Source organism: Salminus brasiliensis, chromosome 7 (genome assembly GCF_030463535.1).
Source record: "Salminus brasiliensis chromosome 7, fSalBra1.hap2, whole genome shotgun sequence".
Lineage (NCBI taxonomy): Eukaryota > Metazoa > Chordata > Actinopteri > Characiformes > Bryconidae > Salminus > Salminus brasiliensis.
The window spans coordinates 32,241,744-32,258,328 of record NC_132884.1 but is presented as its reverse complement, the minus strand read 5'-3'; the positions used below and the strand labels follow the sequence as shown (position 1 = coordinate 32,258,328).

At 40.1% G+C, this 16,585-nt stretch overlaps 1 protein-coding gene across 1 annotated transcript in view; it reads left to right on the top strand.

The window, feature by feature from the left end:
• The window catches only part of LOC140560282 (copine-9-like), a 111,578-nt gene extending 95,519 nt beyond the window's left edge, over positions 1-16,059 (top strand). The window contains exons 15-21 of the mRNA XM_072684620.1: positions 52-98; positions 1,205-1,386; positions 6,541-6,668; positions 7,793-7,895; positions 9,017-9,074; positions 12,853-12,926; positions 13,057-16,059. Coding sequence (XP_072540721.1) covers positions 52-98; positions 1,205-1,386; positions 6,541-6,668; positions 7,793-7,895; positions 9,017-9,074; positions 12,853-12,926; positions 13,057-13,248 — 784 coding nt within the window. The 3' untranslated portion in view covers positions 13,249-16,059. The remainder of the gene's footprint in view (positions 1-51; positions 99-1,204; positions 1,387-6,540; positions 6,669-7,792; positions 7,896-9,016; positions 9,075-12,852; positions 12,927-13,056) is intronic.
• The last annotated feature ends 526 nt before the right edge of the window (positions 16,060-16,585 follow it).

Here is a 16,585-nt window from a genome sequence, read left to right as displayed (position 1 = left end):
AGTTAATTAGCTTGACAAATGGGGTAAAATTGTGTGTTTTTTGGCCTTCAGGACACAGCTCAACTTCACAGTGGCTATAGATTTCACTGCGTCAAATGGTAAGTTTGTGCTAATACATATTTATTTGAAACACTTACTATTTCAACATGTTTCCCTGTACTTAGAAATGGAAGCTGGATGCTGGACTTCCATGAACTTAAAAACTGAAGAAATGTACAAAGCATGAGAGCAGACTATTTCCTCAATACAAAAATAACCACAAGGAGAAGTACCATTGATGTTATGAGTAATGAGAGGGTTAATGGGGTTTTAAGTAGAAACAACACCTACAACTCTAATCCTCAATTTAAAGGTCATCTTTTCGTCTTTTAAAGCCCAACCCAGAGTTAATTAAAATGCCTGCCTTGTTTAAATCTTTAAAAACGAAATGTTCATATGTTCAAGGTCTGAATAGTGTATGTAATTCAATGACACAGTACATGCATGATGAATTACCTACAGTCATGCTGAACTTGTCTTGATCCCAAGTGGTGTGTACAGTCTCACGCTTCTCATTTGAAACAAAGAAGGCTTGAATGATGCACTAAGCATGAAATATTCAGCTGCATAGAACACCAGATACTTCAGAAACCCTCTTTCCTGCCAGACCCATCCTTCTGCCTACAGTCATTCATAAATCCAGCTTGTTATGCAGCTCAGATCTCAGATGATTATCTAGTAGTTTTGCATCGTGATGCAGACCACCACTGAGTCGTTCAATGCATCATTGGTTGAATTCCTGACTTCAATGAAGCCTTGCTTTTTTATGCAGTAATAAGTATGTGCTGACCCACAGCGAGGGGCCGTATCACTCTGTAGGTGACTTGCCCAGGGTGCACTGGGTCGTTTTTTTTTCCTGTTTGTTGCAAGACCCTGGGGGAATCAATGAGAGGGGTTATGAAGAATAAATAATATTCGAATAACTGAATATTCAGTCCTATTCATAATTTCAATTGAACTTGAAATTTATACAGAGCATAAATACTGTTAAATACACTACCAAAGGCCATTTGGATATTTCTATTTATAATTTATTTGACAGTGTGCTCACACATCCTGACATCAAAATGAATAGGTATTCGGATTGGGACTCATGCTTAATCCCAAAGCTGCTCATTAGGCCATACTAAAAAAAAGTGTGTTCCCAATCCCTTTCTGATCTCAGGGAACCCAGCCCAGCCAACCTCACTGCACTACATGAGTCCATATCAGATGAACACCTACGCCATGGCACTGAAGGCGGTGGGGGAGATCATCCAGGACTACGACAGTGACAAGCTTTTCCCTGCATATGGCTTTGGAGCCAAACTGCCACCGGATGGCAAAATCTCTCATGCATTTCCTCTGGTGAGCTCATTACAATAAATCTCCAGCAGCACATCAATACAGCTTGGTTCATTTATTTTTCTTTCATGAGTTTTTTCTTCTTAGACTTTTTGTCAGGACTGTCAGTTTTGACTACAGTTTTCATTACAATTTCAAATGGTTGCGATTGAAAAAAATCTCCTATATGGTTTTGCTGATATTACAGACATCAAAACATGACTGGGGGTTTGAAGGTTAGAAGTTGTTTTGGTATGTGGTTAAAGGTTCATTTCATTGCTGTCCAATGAAAAAAGGGGACTTTACAGGAGAAGGCAAAAATATTGTCAACTTTAAATGGAAGTCAATGTAACACAAGAGTTTAGAGCATTTCTGTTGGTCTGTTCATCCAGAAAATTGACAAAAAGGGTGGTGTTTTTCATATCACAGCAGTGATATAAGTTATAAATATAGATCAAACTTAAAACACTATATGAAAAACGTCCAGTCCCAATGAATGACTGTACAAATACGCCCAAAAAGAAAATATCACTATGAATAACATTTTAAAGTTTACAAAAATAATGTGGTCATATGCGTCTCTGACCACCTTCAAAGGTGGTTTAAGTGATCAGATTACAATGCATCGTCGAGACACATTGTACCCTGTTCACACCTATACTTTGTGCTGGTCACTGGCCACCTTTGTGCTGCATTGGATCACCCAGGACGCATTTTAATGGCAGGTGTGAAGAAGCCCTTAGTAACAAGTGTAAACAAAATCTGCTTGTGTGATTCAGCTCAGATAACCGTAAAAGCCACCACTCTGGTGCCTCCAACAGCTTGAAGATAAGCACAACAGGTTCTTATCTCATGCCACTGCATTCTTCTCTGGAAAAAAGAATATACAATTGCATCTGAGTGTCTTGCTACCCTTTTGCTGCTGTGACACTGAGAATTTCCCCTCTGTGGGACTAATAAAGGATTATCTTATCTCATCTTATCTAAAAGAGTCTTGTTGTCTTGTTACAACAAGACTTGTCTTGTTTTAGAATATTCTAAAAAATAATGAACTTGATTTAAATGTGTACACTATTTTTACATGAGTAAATACATTACTTTTTGCTTTTACAGAATTAGCAGCAGAAGTAAGTAAACTGAAGTTGGAACTGAATGCCTGAATGCCCTCTTTTCATTCTATGCTGAAATCTAAAAACACAGTCCTTTACTCATATAGCCTTAAACCAGCAACTCATAGCCGTATTAAAATTACATCAGCCACATCAATTCTTGACTTGTCGAGACTGTCCATAATGTATGTCAAACCATGTTGGGGAATTTTTTAACTTGTAATCCATTCACCAGCAGATTAGATCCATTCAATAGCAGATCAGCTATTCTTCTGGCCACAACAAATGCTTTGATCGGAGCTCTTTAAACCTGAATCAACCTTCAGCCTTGATTTATCTAATATTATTAAAAACCCAGGACCCAGTTCTAACTCAGATTCCTCAGACATCCACATGACTTCAGTGTCCGCTCCAAGAGAGTGAGAAGGACCTTATGAAAAATGAAAGACCAGAATAAGCTCTGGTTATGAAATATGAAGCACACAATGGTAACTCAAGAGTCTGCTTAAGCCCAGAGGCAAGAGAGACAGGCTCGAGTGACTTAGAGACATGAGGCGAAAGAGAGGAGAGAAGAAGTGAGGAGAGGAGAGCCAGAGAGGAGAGAATGGTCGGCGAACATACTGAGTTATAAAGCCAAGCAAGCAGTCCAAGTCCCAAGACTGAAAATTGGCTTCTTTCTTTAATAAAGAAAAAGAAGAAAAGGGGGATTGATGAAAACACTCAGGGGGTCTTTGATGTTTTAGAGGACATATTGTGCGTTTAAGTGAGCCTCTGCACAATTAGAATTAGACAACAAATAAGCCATTGAAATGAAGAGGATAAAAAAATATCCTTGAGGTTCTGATGCACTTTACCCATGGGGACGGCCAGTGGAACACAGAGAAAGAGAGAAAGGAAGGAGGGTGTTGGATGAGAAGAAATAAAAAATAGGGAGAGACAGAGAGGAGAGAAAGGAACTGACAGGAAGAGAGAGATTGAATGACACAGTCAGAGTAAAGAGTGGCAGGTGTACTCTGTGAGTGTGGAATTCTCAAGATTCTAGCTTTCAACCTGGCAAGCTTCAAATTTCAGTAAGTGATAGGAACAACATTTTTGAGCTGTCAGTTAAAGAATTATTCAATCAAAATTCATACTGAATTCTCACTCACCCTGTCACAGCTCAGCAATACTGGGATAAATAACTGATCAGCACAGTGATTTATCAGTCTGCTCAGGCTTTAGCAGAGTTCAGCAACACTGAGATAAATAACTGATCAGCACAATGATTTATCAGTCTACTCAGGCTTTAGTAGAGCTCAGTAACACTGAGATAAATAACTGATCAGCACAGTGATTTATCAGTCTACTCAGGCTTTAGTAGAGTTCAGTAACACTGAGATAAATAACTGATCAGCACAGTGATTTATCAGTCTACTCAGGTTTTAGTAGAGCTCAGTAACACTGAGATAAATAACTGATCAGCACAGTGGTTTATCAGTCTACTCATGCTTTAGTAGAGCTCAGTAACACTGAGATAAATAACTGATCAGCACAGTGATTTATCAGTCTACTCATGCTTTAGTAGAGCTCAGTAACACTGAGATAAATAACTGATCAGCACAGTGATTTATCAGTCTACTCAGGTTTTAGTAGAGCTCAGTAACACTGAGATAAATAACTGATCAGCAGTGATTTATCAGTCTACTCAGGCTTTAGTAGAGCTCAGTAACACTGAGATAAATAACTGATCAGCACAGTGATTTATCAGTCTACTCAGGTTTTAGTAGAGCTCAGTAACACTGAGATAAATAACTGATCAGCAGTGATTTATCAGTCTACTCATGCTTTAGTAGAATTCAGTAACACTGAGATAAATAACTGATCAGCACAGTGATTTATCAGTCTACTCAGGCTACTCATATCACTACATACTCCCAGAATGCAGAGGGAAATTTTGGAATTCTGATTAATTCCTGTAGGTATTGGCATTTTAGTCAGTTCCACAGACTCAAAAGTATTTTACCATTAAAGTGATGTGTGTTGTTTATACAATGTTTGGTCATTAATGTTTTTCCCACAGCCCAGGCTGGCCAAATGAGTTCAGGATAACACTTTTTTCACAAAACAGTTTCATTGCCACATATGACTTTGAGACTTTGTAAGATGCTTGTTTTTCATATGGAATATAATCTCAGAGATGGAACTTTGTAGAGTTGCAAGATGATACTTGGTGTTCTTGATTTAGTTTGTCAAGAACTGTTTGTAGCTATTCACTTTTCTTCCTGTTCCAATATGCCAGTGACTGTAATCACCTTGCCTTAATTAGAGCTCACCTTAGCGTGACAGTACTGAAACAGCGTCATGCAAAAGCAACTTCAATTACAACAGTGATACATTAGCTAACGATGCCTCACTGCCTTTGTTCTTCTGTTTGGATTCTTTAAACACTCTCCCTCCTCCCTCTTTCTTTTTCTCGCTCTGTTTCCTCTTCTCGTTGTTAATGTCATTTCAGGACAGTATGAGAGCATTTCATAAAAGATGATGATGACCCATACATTGACCTTCAGGATTCACTGCACATTGTCTCGTTTTCACCAGGGCCCAATTTACTGTGTACATCTCCACGGGCACAATTGTACTGAGCTCATTTCACTGCGGAAAAGTTCAGAAAACGCTTTTGGAAAGAGGTTAGGACGGACTTTGAATCGTTTGAATCAGAAGCAAATTTAATTCGACCAAAGAAATTTGAATCTGTCAGGCAGTTTCGGAAAAGGTCACCCTTGCTTTCAATGCCGCACGGAAATCCCCAAAATCAGAGAGAAATAAAAGGCTGGCCACGCTCCTGTAAAAAGCGATTCACTCCCGGCCCCATTCAATCTCCCTCTCTCCTACTCTGTGCTCGTCAGGGTCGGAGGGTCATTCGCTCCAATCTGCTATTGCGGATCTACCAATCTAATGCACAGCCACGCATGAGCACCGTGGAGACTGCCAGAGGCCACTCCAGCCTCTTCTCCAGACTGAAGAGATCAAGCTTTCGGCTAATATAGAGATATCTCCACTCGTTTGCTCAACTTCAGTCGATCCAGGAAACCTGTATTTAATGAGAGAGAGGCCAAACTTGTATTATTTTCCCCGATGTCCTTCAGGATAGAATAAGACTCCTGACTTCAGTCAGAGCCTTGGTCAAGTGTCTCTTCTCTTCTGAGACCGATGATTAGCTGATTTTTCAATTTTATCTGAAGAATCTTAATCAGAGGTAAGAGAAGGAAACTTTGCCACCGTTGGTTTAGGGGATATTATATAGAATTATTATTGAACTTGCTCACCAAACTGCTGGTTACTGTACTTCCATCACTAGTTAGCTACACTAACCTAGTAGCTTCTGTTCTACAGAACCTAAGCTACACTGCTTCACACACCAAACATACATTGGCTGACATGAACAAAACATTTAATGGAAAGAGAAAATTGTGTGCATGACTTTTTACTAAATGATCACTTTGTTTTAGTTCTGGAAACAATACCACAATGGCTTTGGTATGAAGCAGTTGATCTGTGACTGAAAGTTGGACATTCAGCTGTTATTTAAAGGGTTTAACAAAACCCTTCCCAGGTGGCTGGCATGAAGTTGCAATGGTATCCACATTGGTTGCTGTGATGTTTCCAAATAGTTGCTATGGTGTTGCTAAGTGGTTACTTGGTGATTGCTATGTGGACACTAGATAGGTGCTACAGTGTGGCAGGGTAATTGCTTTGGTATTTCAGGCGGTTTCCATGAATGTTGCTCAGTGGTTGCTAGGGTGTTACTAAGTGGTTGCTAGGCAGTTGCAAAGGTATTCCACATGGTTGCTCATGTGTTGCAAAGTGGTTGCTGTTGTACCCCATGTTAAGGGGTGGGTGTTACAAGTGTGTTTGCACCATTACATTTGAAGGGTAACAAACATTTGGCAAAAATACCAGCACTCAGGATTAATCATTGTGCCATGATTATTTAATCATATGATGATCTTGTTCAGTTTATAATTAGAAACATATCTATTAATTTCTGTGATTTATGTTTTTCTTTGTTTGTTTTATTATTTTTTTTAAGAACGGAAACAGTGAAGACCCAAACTGTGTGGGTATAGAGGGAGTGCTGGAGGCTTACTTCCAGAGCCTCAGAACAGTCCAGCTCTATGGACCAACCAACTTTGCCCCAGTCATTAACCAGGTAGCACGGTAAGACACAGACACACACAGGACCTCCTCCTCTGAGTTTGGATGTTGTCCTGAGGACACTCTGCTGTGTCAGTTAGCTCTTCTGAGTCTTTGTTCATTTCTGATCTCTCTATATACCCATCATTTATTTATAGCTGGCTCATTGCCATAGTAATATCATGTTGGGAGAGTGGAGATGGCTCTTGCATAACAGCACAGATATACCAACGAGGAACTTCAAGAGCTCTCCATGCACACACACACACACACACACACAGAAGGGCGAGGGGGAGGACACACTTGTCAGCATTCTCTCTCTGTCGTTCCCATTCACGCTGCTGTTGTTAGGTGGCAGCAGGTGGGTTTAGACTGATTTGTGGTATTTATACTCTCAGACCACTTCCCTCATGCCCCATAGTTGGTGCCTAACTTCTACAGTAAACAGTAAAAAGGTCTGTGTGTGGGGAGGGAGAGAGAGAGAGAGAGAGACAAAGAGTTAGTGAGGATTAATGACGGGCGGAGTGAGCGGTCCAAACAGTGAAAGAGAGAGAGAGAAAGACAGACAGAGGAAGAGGAAGAGAGAGTTGTGCCATTTAGTTGGCTGGAGATTTTGCCCAGTGGGCATATAGTGATGCTGAGCCAATCAGACACAGAGCCGGTGGGACCCCATACTGCCTGCTGTGGGGGCTAATACACCTCTCTCTCTCTCTCTCTGTCTCTCTCTCTCTTTCTCTCACAGGCACATACTAACCACTGACAGTCATTTACAAATGACTCCTGTAGTAAAAGTCCATAATACATCTTTCAAGATGAACTGAAAACTTTTAGAAATGTTTCCAAATGTATTGCAAGCACTGAATAATGATGAAAGAGTAATGCATTGTGTCATTATAAATGTGGTATACATATTCTTGTCCAGTTATGATTAGGTGGCATATTCTGAAAGGTCAAAGTGACATGTATTTATTGTTTACGGGCCTGTGGGGCCTAATGAGGACCAACATGACAGAAAGTATTATAAGACATTATTACAATGTAGATTTTGGTTTTGTTGATACATAATACCAAACCATGTTGATATATGTATTAGTACACAGTGGACTTAGGCACCTCCATGCCATCTGTCTTCTCTCTGTCTGTTTCAGGTCAGCGCAGGATGTGACTGATGGTTCACAGTATTTTGTATTGCTGATGATCACAGATGGAGTCATCTCAGACATGGTGCAGACCAAAGAGGCCGTCGTCAGTGTGAGAGACTGTTTACTCATGAATCCAAATAAAACCAGAATGTGCATGTTCTGTTATGTTCTATATGTTTCAGAGGTTTGTAGACTCCCGCTGAAGGTGCAGTCCTAAAAGTGTCCTTAAATCTCCTTAGATTAGAGTGACATGAGTATACAAAAATATGTAAATATCTAATAAATTCCCTGTATTCACCCTCGTTCTTAACCTTAACTCAAAACCTAATCCTAGCCCTGACCATATCCTAACCTTACTCCTTACCCAAAACCTGATCCTAACCCTCCGTCTGACCCTTATCCTGACCCTGACTTTAATCAAAACTCAATCCAGTTAAAATCCAGTTACAGACTGGTGTCAGCAGCATGCCTATGTTGAGTATGTTAAGATGGTATGCATTATATCTGTTACATGTTCATGACTTCTCGGGTTAATATCTACAGAAATGGGCTTTGGACACTTCAAATAAAGCAAAAAATAAAAAAGCCAACAATTATGAAGAAATTATGAAGCAGATTTTCCACAAATTTTATTTCTAAAAGGCACTTGTAATGATAATCTACTGAATGCATTCAGACATACCAGTGCTGCAAGATTTTTCATTTGTTCTTGATATGTTAATGTGTAATTATTACATTGAAGCGGGGCCTCTCCAAATCAGGTGTCACCAATACTTTAATATGTTATTAATAATAACCACAATAAACAATTCTGTTAACATGTAGTTTTTCACAGCAGCCTTTCACTGCTAAGCAACAGTCAACGATTATTAAACAGACAACACTGTAGTTTTTTAATAATGTGGCACATGAATACAGCCTTCAGCTGTGTGTACATTGCATATTTGCAAGTATGTCTGTTTATATTTAAAAAGAGCAAGCATAATGCAAGCATTAGGAGTACCATATTAAGTGGAAAATTAGCCAGGGCTCTGCTTATTTGTGAGGATCATTACTGTGTACACATTTTATAGACTCTCCAGTGTAAATGCTCCTGTATTAGACAGGACTAAGCTCCAGTGTACTGTGTCTGTTAAAATTTCCCAAAATTGGAAGGCTTTAGTCAATTGCATGGAAGCTTGTACTCGACTTAGCTCAGTAATCATTATTATGTGTGTGTGTTTTCTTCAGGCCTCTGCTTTACCCATGTCTATCATTATTGTGGGTGTGGGCCCCGCTGAATTTGATGGTAAGTTTGTGGTGTGTGTTTGTGTGTGTGAGTGACTGAGAGAGAGCGAGAGATGCCTTGTTTGTCCTAAGGTCAGAGCTGGGTAAATAAACTCAGTTGCATGTGCACAAACACACACACACACAATCTCACACACAGTGTCCTGGGTAATCATTATAACCAGTATTAGTTTGGCCATCTCAGTTATTAAAGCTAAGTTATGCAGCACAGCCTAAAGCTCTGTATATCTTTAAGCCACTGCCCCCTCTTTTACCTCCCAGCTATGCCTCGGTTTCTGCCTGTCCATCTCTCGTGCACCAGTTCATTCCATTTCAGGACTACTGAGCAGCCTTAACAAACTCAATTGCATATGCACACACACAGCCTCACACACAGTGTCCTGGTAATCATTATAGCCTGGGTTAGGTCTCCTATCAGGTATTACAGCTATACAGTGCAGAATTATACAGTGCAGCCTAAAGCACAGTATACTCTGTACACCGAACACTGAATCTGAATAATAACGAGCAGTGATGATGAGCCTTCATTATACACACGCGCATGCAATTCTCAATTGTTTGCTTACTGTCAGGAGAAGAGACAGCTTCAGCCTAATAAGAAGGGATCGCTCAATGAGAAATCCAGCATGTGTCTCTCTGCACTGAGAAAAGGTGGATGTATTTTATTTATTTTTTAAATGTTTGTATTCATTAATTCATTTGGTTTTACACAGTTAAATAAAAATAGCATCAGGAACACCACAGCAATTGCCCAGCAACCCCATAGAAACCACCTGGAATACCATAGAAACTGTGCCATGTGGTCAATAATTTAGCCAGACTAGCTCTCACTGTAAGTTATTTATATGCATTTAAACGATAATTATGTTACAGGCACCCTCTCATGTGTATTCCAATTATGCGGCTTAGGTTTGGGTGAAAAATGCTCAGTAGCAGATTTACAATCCTATATACAACCCTGTTATTTGGCCTCAGAAGGGCTTTCCTTGTGGGAAAAAATAAAACTTTTATTGGCTTTTATTGGCTGGTTTACAACATTACCACTACCACTAACATTTTTTGTGATGATTTCCTACTGGAAAAGTGTTGCTGTCCTCTCAGTGTCCTCTCAGCGTGGCATGCAGTTGGCAAGCTGAAGAGATTGCATCAACGCAATAGTCTGGGTTAGCTTTTAGCCGATTTAGCTCAATGTGAGGCTACTTTGGCTATGGTCAGCTCTCCCCCGTCTCTGGTCTGCCTAGCATTAGCCTTAGCTTTTTTTATTAGCTCAGAGTTACTCCAACAAAAGCAGGATAACCTCTATTGTAATACCCTTGGTTTTGGAGCAGCTTTCCCAGTGAATTTGTCCATATAGTGTATATCCTTTTCATGTACCAAAACTCTCATTCGGTCAAAATAAATACACCTTACAGATTCAATTTCAGCGACTCAGTACGTTGTTCTTACAACAGCAATGATACCTTTAATACTCCACGTAGAAACTGCTTTCATTTGATTTAACAAACAGGAACTTGTGTGACTTGACTCATGCACATGAATATTATGTTAATTCTGTACTAGTTAGCAGACAGAATTATGGAAGAAAACTCATGCATCTAAGGAAAGACACAACAGCTGCTTAATTTATCTGCTTAATTTCAAACTTCACTCGAAACTGCCAAAATGTGTTCAGAATGCAAATACACAGAGTGCACGATGTTCCGAACAGTCTCAGTTGTCTCGTTATCATCAGCTTCCTGCCTCTCATTTGCTCTTTTTTATTCCTTCGTCTCCCTGTCTCTCTCTTTCTCCTCTTCTTGCCCCCTGTACCCCCTGTCTCTGTGTCCTCAGCTGCCATCTGTCACACACCCCTCGATCCCCTGCCATGCCCCTTCAGCACCCATAGCCATTTACATACACACTTGCATCTCCGGGATCAATACCTATGCTCTCTCCGGCACACACACACACACCGAGCACAGCGTAAGCGTCCTCTGCACCCTGGAGAAGCAGTGCTTAAGCCTGTGCCTCCCCCAGAGGCTCAGCTAACTGACATCTGCCTCCAGCCTACACACACACACATGCATACACGTACGCATCAACAGATGCTCCCCTTATTCTCTATCTCTCTCACACACAGAATTATAGCGGTATCAAGCAAAACACTCCTTAACAACAAAGTATGAATATACTCCAAACTACAGCAGCAGCATAGTTATCAGGACCACCTTAGTACAGCACTGTTACAGAGAGGATTAGGGTGACGGTGCCCTATTTTTAATCTGGAATAGACAGGCATTTTCTCTGCAGAAAGAAATCCCACCATCTTTAAGGAATGCTTCTAAATGAAGGCGCCTTTTTTCATTACTACGCCCCAAGTTTGTCTTTTGTGGGTACTTTCGACAAGGAAATTTCATTGCCAAAACAAATACTACATATGTATACGCTATTTTTTTATCTTTATTAAAAATATACACATTCTCCTTGTACATGTGCACAGATGCATCATATAAAACGGGTCAAAAGAAAGAAGAAGAAGTGGTTATGAGCCTCTCTTCCATGTTTAGCATCACACTGTTGAGAATAAGAAACAAATGCCGGTAGGAACAAAAAGTTCAGAGAGCAGAAGGGAATGTCTGCAACTGGGCGGAAAAATTTGTTGTAGCCAATTTTTAAGAGTGTTGATTCACCGCGTCATAATTTATTTGCATAAAGTTGAGAAAATCACAACATGATTTGTATTTTGGCGCTCTGTCGCCACGTCAGTTGCGCATTCCCATAGGAAATGACTGGTAGCTTGTTGCTTTGTCGCCTGCTAGTCTGAACACACTGTACGACCACATGAAACATTTGGGATTTTCTTTTCATTTCAACTGGAAAATAAACACTATTTTGATACATAGAATGCACAAAGACCACATTTATTCAGTGTGTTAAGTTGTTCTTTAATGTATAAATAGTAAGTATGTGAGGGGGCTTCTGAAAAGCTCTGTTTTCATTGGCTGGTTTACTGCACTGCAGGAGCCACAAAGCATCCTATAGCTTAGTTTAGTTTTTGGCACTGTAATTATGTTTTGCAGTTTCCCAAATTTTATCAGATAGTGCTGCTGTCCTGTCTGTGTCCTCTCAGCACAATGTGTGGTAAGCTAGGGTGATTTTGTTTTTCAAAAAAGCGGACACTGGGGACACACAGACGCTCATCGTAGTTAGGAAGTTGTGGCTAAGGGGCGTTAAGTAGGCCTAAGTTGTAGGGCCGTGGCAGTGTGTGTGTGTAAGGGAAGTTAAATGCCTCTAAAATCATGCAGCTATATTAAGTAACATTAATACATGAACATTTACCAACACTAATGAATAGCTTAGAAGCCTATATTGCTAAATCATCTCCTCTCATTGCAACTTGTCTTAAAGCAAAATGTTTTACCACATTTTCCAATTTCATGCTGAAAACAAATAAATTTCTAATAAAAAAGCAGATTAAGTGACTTGTGTTTTTTTGCATTTTTAGACTGTGGTCAATCAGCCGTGGTGGGAAGCAGTTTGACTAATGGTTGATGTAGATGCTGTATAGTAATGTAGACTAATAGATGTGGTAAGAAGGCAGGAATTAAACAGACGTGTTTAAAGCTTTTTAAACACACACTATACCACACTTTCTTCAACTCATGAGCACTTGTGTTACATATAGTCTATGACGCAGATACTATGTATAGTAGGTTGGAGGGGAATTTAAAGAGAAGAAACTACAGATATTAGCATACTGTAGGTTGTGAAGGTCATGTAGTGTTACTTTTCTTCTGCAGCTATGGAGGAGTTAGACGGTGATGATGTCAGAGTGTCTTCTAGAGGGCGATTTGCTGAGAGAGACATTGTGCAGGTAAAGAAAGTCTTCCCTCTCTTTTCATCTCTCTTTTCATGTTTTACCAATCTTTAGGTAACAGCATCCTCTGTCACTGTATTTGACCGCCTGAAGATCTGTCTCTTTTATTCTGCCTATCGGCCACCAGTTTGTTCCGTTCCGGGACTACATTGACCGCTCTGGGAACCAGGTCCTGAGCATGGCACGACTAGCTAAAGATGTCCTGGCGGAAATCCCTGACCAGCTGCTGTCCTTCATGAAAAGCAAAGGGATTGAGCCCCGTCCTGCCCTATCTGCCTCAGGCACGCCCAACAAGCCCCCTCTCAATACACGCATTTGAAGAAAAGGAGAAGGAAGGACTGGAGTTCTAGGGACTTTTAACTGGGCATGTACACAAACTGATGATTGCCAACCTAGTATAGATTGGTGATTACCCCCTTGACTGCTGACAGCACCTATATATGATTTTATTTAGAAGAACAACATTTCCTTACCAACATCTGCACTCAGTCCAGTCTATTCTAAAAAAATCGGGGGAACAAAGACACACAAACACAACAACAAAGGAAGCAGATGCTCTGCCCACATGTTAGTGCTGCTAAATGCCTTGGAACATCAAAAGCAGGACAACTTCACAACTTCATCTAACAAAAAAAACTTGTTCCATCATCTGGTGGAGCTGTGAACCCATTAAAAGTTAAAGGAAACAGCTGATATGATTCTAACAGATTCTAGAAAGAGAAGGTTGAGAAGAACAGAGGGGGATGAACAAAAGGGAGCGTGAGTTAGAGAGAGATAGAGAGAGATAGAGAGAGAACGAGAATGAGTGCCTGTAGTTGGGGTGAAAGGGCAGATGAGCTCATCTTCTCTCCCACACGTCAATGACCCGAGCATGCACGGGTCTCCGCCGTAGCCTGCTGGAACGGCAAGACCCTACCAGAGATAAACCATCAACCGTTTTCATGAACCCAGAGCAAGACAGTGATCAAGAGAACTTTGTGAGCACCTACTGTCACCAAAGAACTCTCTGAGGACCAGCTAACTGAGAGTAATAAGCACTATATGTGTGTGGAACGAACAATGGAAACTCCATGGTAGGTTTGCGACCATCAAGCAACACAGAACCTTTAATATCATGTGCAGAATGGTACGACTGCAATTTAACTTTGAGAGACTTCTGCCTCACTATTAAGGAGGCATTTGGGCAACATGTGTCATGTGTAGTATGTTCTAAAATGTCTGAATGTATTTGCTCATTTATAAGTGGTTGTTGGCTGTCTATGGCAGTGTTAGATAACTGTGAGTTCTAAACGTTCTGATGAGTGAGAAAAAGAGAGAGAAATGAGAATAATCCAGGAGGCTGTGAATCTTTTCACAACCTAGAAGCAAATCCTACAGCAATCCTGCCCCCAACCCTTAAACAATCCTTCTGATCCGTAAACTGCATTTTTCTTGACTTCATCAACCAAGTTTTATCCCTCTGATTTACCATTGCAGTCACAAACCTCCACCAAACCTAAACAAATTTGTCTTTTTTAACATATTTAAACAGATGGACATTTGATCTTCACTTGAACAGTACTGAGCGATGGAGGCAAAATAACTAATTCAATAAAACTGAAGAAATGTAATTTTATAATAAATGTAAGTAATAAAAATGCAATTGTCTTTCAAGGAACAATTGAAGACACCCCCTCATTTATTACTACTTACTAAAATCTGAATCAGCTGCAGATGATTAGAACATGGTTGGAGAGGATTCTGGAGGAGCGTGTCTTACTTAAACCTCAGACATTTAAGTTCATTTGCTCTTGATTGTTGAAGTGAGTGGCGTCACCATTGCGAGATCCAAAGAGTTCTCTGAGGCGTTTCGAGAGAAGACTGTAGATGCAAATGGGTCTGGAAAAAAAAAGACCCTGCCCTGATGTTTTTTTTTGTTTTTGTTTTTTTCATTTTCATGGGACTCATTTCACATGAAAATCAAACTTGTGCAATCTCTTTCTGATATCAGCTGTAGCAGAAACTACCTGTAGATCCCAGGATGACATTTTAAGATTGTTGGAAACTTCATGGTCCGCTATTGAACTTGCTTGGACAGTCTGACCTTGACATGCTGGCAGTGGTTTGACTTGTATATGATTTAGTGGACAGTGGAACGGCTGATTTCTAATTGTTCTGAGGTCTTTTTAAATCCCTACCCAGACTCATATCCATACACAACCTCAGGGAGCCCTTTGGATCTAGCAATGGTTATACCACTCACTTCAATAATCAAGAGCAAACCACATGTCTAAGGTTTAAATAAGACCATGTTCTAATCATCTACAGCAAATATGCTGCACCTGATTCTAATTTCTAATTTAATACGTATTTCTTATATAATTTTGTATTAATAACAAAAAATTGTTCATTTTTACAATACATTTCTTCAGTTGTATGTGTTTAGTTATATTACCTCCATCTCTCTATATTGTTCAAGTGAAGATCAAGCGTCCAGATGTTTAAATATGTTAGGAAAAACACAAGGGTTTTCATGGGGTGTCTCAATTTTTTCACATTACTGAATTTCTGGAAGCATTCTTTACTTTACTGTACATTCTTGACTTTAACATAATACAGTTATACAAGTTATACCAAGTGGACCATTTCTATTGGTCCACTCATAATGAAACATTCAGTGTAAAGCACAGCTTGAATATTCATGTGGTATAAAAAGAAAAAAACAATAAAACTTATCTGAAAGGCATTAGCTGCTCATGATGGGCCATATCCAAACCTTTAGAATTCTTCATCTAAGGTCTCATCGTATTTCAGTAGTCATACTTGCTGTTTGCTTTTTTATGTCCCATGTTGTTATGCTCTTTCTCCATCCCTCTTCATCCTCAGCTCCTCACTGCTCTGATGCTGTCTGATTATTTAACCTTTGTCTCCCTTCTTACATTCAGCCATAACCTGTAAGGCTTTAACAAGCGTTTCTGGATGAATAATGTATTGGCTGGCTCTGAAGGATCCCATCTCTTTTTCAGAACTGACCATTGTAACATTCAACACACAACAGACCACTACACATCAAGTCTAGATTGCAAGGGCACCTTCATACTGTTGTTTTTTTTTTTGTCTTCATAGAAAAAGAAGCCAGAGAGTGTGTGGGGCGGGGATGGGGGGGTGGGGGTGGGTGCATCCACTTCATCACAATTGGCACTTGAAAATGTAGCACAGGACCATTATGGTCATTTGGAGGGAGAGGGAATGCGCCTGTTTTCCTTTGCAAATGAATGCAAAGTTATTCTGTGCCTTCTCCACGGTGATATCACATGGACTCCTGTTCTAGTTGCAGATGACACTTTTATCCCAAATCTGTTGGATGCTCTGCCCTTGACTGCTGATGGCATTCTTTGTTGAGGCTGAAGTTTAGGCAGGGTGACTGTGTTCAAATTGGTTTTCCATTGACTCAATGGATGGATGCTCTCTCTCTCTCTCTTTCTCTACCTCTCTCAGAATTCACGTTTAAATAAATGTGAGCAAGTTGGGGAAAACTCCAGCAGTGTTTCGGGTTAAGGTTCATTAACTACATTTATTTGAGGACCTCTATTAGCGCTGAACTTGACTTGCTAGAGGGGTCTAGGAGTTTGTAGCTGTTCTCTTTTACATGTTACATTTTATGATATTGCATGATC